Below are 6,124 nucleotides of genomic sequence, written 5' to 3'. Positions count from 1 at the left end.
GCTTTCCATCAATAGGCTTTATATCGGAATAATGGTGTTAAAAATAATTTATTTGTCACCAAAATAAAACAACCGGTCATGAAACGTGATATTAATAGCATATAAGAACTTACTTCACTTTTTTGTTGGAAACCAGTTGATTTAAAGTATATAAGTATATAAGAAGTCTGGCTCGTAGTTCCTGAGTTCTCCTAGGACTTAATTAGGATATAAAAAGTAAGATTTGTGTCATAGTGTGGTGACTTTGCAAAGTTTAATACATAATTGATTTAAAGGTTGCTGGTAAATATATTTATAAGTATTTAAGGGCTATCACATTATGCTATCCAATACGTGTCACGTTTTAAGAAGTAGTAGAGAGTATTAAAATTAAGTATTATTATTCGCATATTATAATATTCATCTTTCAAAACAAAAACAAAAATGAGTTTACAAATGTGTAAAGGCTTCTTTGGGAAGGATTAAACGACGGTCTTCTTTCAGAACGCCTGTCAATGCGCAGAATCACTACAACGGGAATATGGAGAAATACGGTATAGAACGAGGTGTTAAGGCTAAAATCTCATGTTTAATACCTTGACCAAAGCCACCGCATCGGCTCCATAAAGCATAAAATGACTTGCATTGTGGAAAGTTTCTATTTGCTTCCTGCCTGCGTCCAAGGTTGTTTTAATTAAGTTAATAGTCCTCGAAAACTGTTAATCATTAGATTGTATTAGCTGAAAGATTTGAAAGTAAAGGCACGTAAAACAATTCATATTACCAAAGAATGTGTTTGCTAGATGTTCTGTACAATCCAAATGAGAGCAAAATTATCTAAACCTGCACAAAATACTTATATGTTACAATTTATACAGCTCAAAATTTAAAAAGAATGTTTTATTAAACAAGAATTACATGTTTTAATCGTTTTTTTGACATTTACACTCTCGTGGAGCATAGTTGAAACAGTCTGCCACACGTCAAGAAAATAAATGCAACTAGAATTATCATTTAATTGTTTTCTTTCTCCTCTAACTTTATATATCCTAATTAAGATTTTAACTGATGAAGATGATAAAACATTGCAATCCCGGAAACGTCGGGTTTTATTTTAAAATCGTGTGTCATGTTCAGCAAGTTTTTAATACTTTCATCCCTTCTAATAATTTATTTTCAAGAATTTAAACATAGATTGTTGGGCTCTCCTTAAGCTAATGCAATAACTCGCTTTAGAAGTTAACTGTCAATGGATCGTAGTTCATGTAAACTATTACCCCAATGTAATGTAATGGAGCACCAAATCTGCATGCACGTTAGTTAAACCCCTAAGTAATGCGGTTTGTAGGGATAAAAGCCGTCCATAGCCATCTGCGCTATGGCCAGTATTAGTTGATGATATCCACTTTACATACGCTTTTAGTTAAGTTGTTGGTTAGTCGTTAGTCGTTTATAATTGGTGTCTTCCTTAATATTATAGGTTGTTCCTATAGTTGTTATAGGTGTTAAATTTTAAAATATTTGTTTTCGTGATTTAACATAAGCAATTTATTAAAATATTGGTCATTTGTGTGAAGCGTAAAATCAGATGAAAATACTTATATACATTCTACAAGATTTGATTTACATTTATTTTGAATTGTGTAAATTTGTAATAAAAGTAAAATATATGTTTGAGCAAAATACTGACATATGTTATTTTAATATAATTTCAGTTTGTGTTTATTTTATTTTTATATAAAATATGTTTTTTGTTGCGTGGGCTATTGGTTATCCTCATTTACAATGCACTGTAACTGTTAAATAATTGAATACATTTTAGTGTATGATTGCAAGTACATGATTTTTGTTAGGTATAATATTACAATCAAAGATAATGATAGTTTTAAATTCATATTTATTAAATAGTAATAATCTATTTGACTATTAAGTAAGATTAAAAGTTTTACTCGAATTGTTTTTATTTATTATAAATTCTATTCTTTTTTCTTCCCCAATTGATAGCTATGGGCTAATAGGCTTTGGCAAATCCAATTTGATTTGCGTACTACTCAACGTACTATTTGATTTTTATTCCCGTAGGAGTCGGATAAGGACCTAGATTATCTTCTCCAGGGGTCCATCAGGCATTCCTAATCCTAAAAGAAAGACCTCAGATGAAGCACCTGGTAACCAGGTAGCCAGGTTACATTTATGTTGTCAGCAGAGTGTTAATGTCTTTAAATAAATTTCTTAATTGAACTAAAAATTCAAGTTATTCTTTTAAAATCTCTAAATTTTTTAACTAAAAGTGTACAGCTTCAGTTTTTAAAATTCATGCAATACTCATTCTCAATTAATTTAAATTCTAGCATGATGATATGCAAGGTAGGTGAATATGATATGTTCCAAAGAATCTAATATGACCTCAATACAGTTCAGACATAATAGAGTGAAGTATTTGCCAAGATTAAATAGGTTTCTAATTATATTTGGGTGACCAAATCTTAGAATGTGGACTATTTCCCAACGTTTCATTTCAAAATTGTTGAACCATGTATATTTCGGCATCGATTCAAGTATTTTTTATATCATCGGGTTTTCTTTACTCATATAAACAGATCGTTGCATGTTTGAGGTGAATTATTGTTTTGAGTATGCTTTGAAATCATCTATGGAAATCTATAGCTATTCAAGTTTAAATCCATATATTGATTGCATCTCTTGCTAATTGGTCAACTTTTTTCATTACCTGCAATACTTACATGACTTCAAATCCATTGTAGGACGATATTTTTCTTCGACTACAATATGTCTAATATTGTTTTAAAGAGATTATAGTATACTTCTATAATCCTTCGAAGCTGTTTTTCTATACCGTTTACTGCTGCTTGCAAGTCTGTTACATAATAAAATCAGTGAAGTCTAAATTATTTATTCCTTGAATACTTTGGGGGGTGGGGGGGGGGGGGGGTGGGGGGGGGGGGGGGTGGGGGGGGGGGGGGGTGGGGGGGGGGGGGGGTGGGGGGGGGGGGGGGTGGGGGGGGGGGGACCGCTTTTAAAGAAGTAACCCAAACCAAGCTTTCGGTTTTGTATGACTCAAAAATACGATAACGTAATCAATAAGACGTTATATCAGCTGTTTGTTTTTTCTATTTATGTCTTATATTCTCGAGGCATGTCTCGCGGTTGTCAGGGTATGTCGAGTGGAAATATCCCGCACTGCGTGTTTCGCCTTCAGAACTCACATTGTGTACTCGATATCAGAGACATCTCCGAGTCTCTTTGATATGTCTCTTGTGACGCTGGCAAGCCCCCTGGAACAGCACTAATGCTAATCCTAAACTAATAGTACTAAACATAAATATTTTGCAAACTGCAAAACATTTCATATACCTTAATTTAATATATTGCATAGAAAATTTATTACAATTTTTACATGGATTTTAATTATTACTTTCAATACACAGGCTAGCAAAAAAACTGTCTATTATGGAAAAAATATAGTCATAAATCTACAAATAATAAGCCGTTACTTAACTCAACTTTGGGAAATTACCACGCTATGTCACCCAAAGGATTTTAATTTATTATTGTTTTAATTATAAATAAAATTAATGCGATCAATATATAACATTCCGGGTCGCAGTAGGGGAGAGTGGGGGAATTGTGCGCACCTAAGGGAAAATATTTTTCATATTTTTTTAATGGCTTATTTTGTGTCATCCGTTACACCAAAAGTTGAAGTGGTTATCATACTATACACTGGTGTTTTTTTGAAAATAAAATACCCTAAGGCAAACTATGTACATTTATTTTTCTAAGAGTATGCAAGAGCGCACAATTGCCCGAACGTAGGGTAATGGTACGCAGTGGTTGGGTAATGGTGCGCGTTTTTGAGCACATATCGGAATGTTGGAATAAAAGTCACCATTTATAGTAAACCACTTTATTATACAGTGTGTAAGTAAAACATTATAGTGAATAAAGTATAAAATGGTTATATAAAATGTTTTTGGTTACAAAGAGATATTTTTAATATGAAAGAGATAATTTTTTAAACAAAGAGGATAAAAATTATTTTAGTATTTACAGAATTCGCAAATAAAGTCTTTAGCTGATTCTTTCATTGTGCATGCTGCGTGATACCACTTTCCGCACAATATACATCTGTACCACAGTTCCCTGTCTTTTCCATGATCTCCACAAAAACCACACAACTCATTGGGCGCCCCCTCAACTGCGTCTAGATCGATTACACTTCTGTCTACATCGTCAAACTCGTCATCATTGCAGATGGCTGAAGGGTCTATGTCTGATTCATCTGATGTGTCCCAAACGCTTTTCTCTAGTTTGTGATAAGGGCCTAACTTTGGTCTTTTTTACCTTACTGGCAGTAGGCCCATTGCTTTTATTAAGTTTAGGAGACAAAGCTAAACTTTGAACAACTTTCTGGTTTTTTTTGGTCAGTCTCTTTTTTTTTCAGTTCTTCTTTTAGTTTTTTCTTTTCTGCATTAGCTTCTAGTTTTATTTTAACTGGAGTGCTAGTTAGAATTTCTGAATGTTGTTTTTCCCTGGGTTTTTTCTGATTTGCAGGCTTATAAACCTTCTTATTTGAACTCAAGAAAGGAGCGTATGCCAGAAAGGAGTTGGAAGCTTTGGTCGATGTGCACGGTAACGGATCATCAAAAAGACTTGGTGCAATTGCAGTTGACTGAGGACTTCCGAAAGTTGATGGTGTTGACACTTGACTTGTGGAAGGGAGTGTTTTTTCTGGACAAACAGTGATCCTAGTTGGTGTAGGCATTTCATGCCTCCTGGAACTCCTTCTACTGGAGGGATAGGCAAGTCGCGCATTTCAGCCATTCCGTTGTCAAAAAAACTTATCAGGGTTGAAAGGGAAAATCCCAGCAGAACGGAAGCCTGACGCAGCCATTAGACATGGTAGCTACCTTTATAAAAGCTTGATTAAGGAGTCCGGCAAACATCATACTCGGTTATCTTCTCATGACCGGATCGCATTAGATGAAGATCATATTCTCTATACAAGGCGTTTTTCAATGGACCGAAAAAAGTCAGGTCCAGTGGCTGAAGCCGATGGGACGTGTGAGGGGGCAAAGATATCATATGAATGTTGCTGTCTTTGCAAAACTTGTAGGCCGGTATGGATATATGACTGTTGTGATTGTCCAGGATTAGAAGAACAGGATCCTCGGGTGTAGGGTGTGAGTGTTTTTTAAAGTGAGCTAGCCACTCCAAAAACAGCTCCGAGTTTGTCCAGCCGTTGTTAGAGAGGCAGTAAAGTGCACCATGTGGTCCATTCACTTGAAGGTTGGGGGTCATTCTTTTGCGTGGATATATCAGCATTGGTGGGATGTAGTGGCCACCAGCACTTACACAAAAAACTGCTGTGATTTGTTCTTCCCCTTTCCCCTGAATGTAGCCCCACCTACTCTTTTAGCACCCTTTAAGTGCCAACACTTTTGGGCACTTCTTTTGGACGGTTGTTATACCGGTTTCGTCCTGATTGTACGTACGGTGGGGGTCTATTTCAAATTTATGTATCACTGCTTTCAAGTTATCAAAAAAAATCTTAACCTCTTGCTCATTGAACGCTGAAATTCTGTTTAAGACTTGTGTTTTCAGGCTGGCGTAACTTCAGGTTTGTGTTGCGTTTTCAAGTAGCTATATAACCAGTCTTTGCCTGCCAGACAAGTTTCTTTGTTGAAAGAGTGCTTAAGACCATTGTCTTCAGCAAATCTGTAGGCAATTCGGCGAAGCTCTTTGGGTGTTAAACCATAAAAAAGACTACTTAGCAGCAAAACAAATTTCACTAAGTTCAGCTTCCGTCTCTGCCGGGAAAATTAGTTTTTCCGACCTAATCGAAGATTGACGTCTCTTAGGCCTATTGGTTCCTGAACGGCAAGGTATTTTCGTAAGGTCGCCTCTGGAATGTTGAAACTTCTTCCGACTTCTCTGATTTTCCTTTTCTCTTCTTTGACAGCCCGCAAAGCATTTTTTAGGTCATCTGGCGAGTACTTTAGGCGATCACCCTTTCGAATGTAATTTCTCGGCATCTGAGAACAAAACCACGAAAAACAAAGATTAGGCAAACCTTTTGTATATAAGCGTGTGAGGGGAATCATGCGCGCAAACGCGTACCATT

The 6,124-nt window shown here is 35.7% G+C and overlaps 1 protein-coding gene across 1 annotated transcript; it reads right to left on the bottom strand.

Moving 5' to 3' along the window:
• Positions 1 to 4,926: 4,926 nt before the first annotated feature.
• LOC124365464 (MFS-type transporter clz9-like) lies at positions 4,927 to 5,301 on the bottom strand. The gene has a single exon (XM_046821447.1). It carries the CDS (start codon positions 5,299 to 5,301, stop codon positions 4,927 to 4,929), a length of 375 nt encoding a protein of 124 aa, XP_046677403.1.
• Between the last annotated feature and the right edge of the window lie 823 nt (positions 5,302 to 6,124).

Source organism: Homalodisca vitripennis, chromosome 6 (assembly GCF_021130785.1).
Source record: "Homalodisca vitripennis isolate AUS2020 chromosome 6, UT_GWSS_2.1, whole genome shotgun sequence".
Classification (NCBI taxonomy): Eukaryota; Metazoa; Arthropoda; class Insecta; order Hemiptera; family Cicadellidae; genus Homalodisca; species Homalodisca vitripennis.
This window is presented reverse-complemented; position numbering and strand designations above follow the sequence as displayed.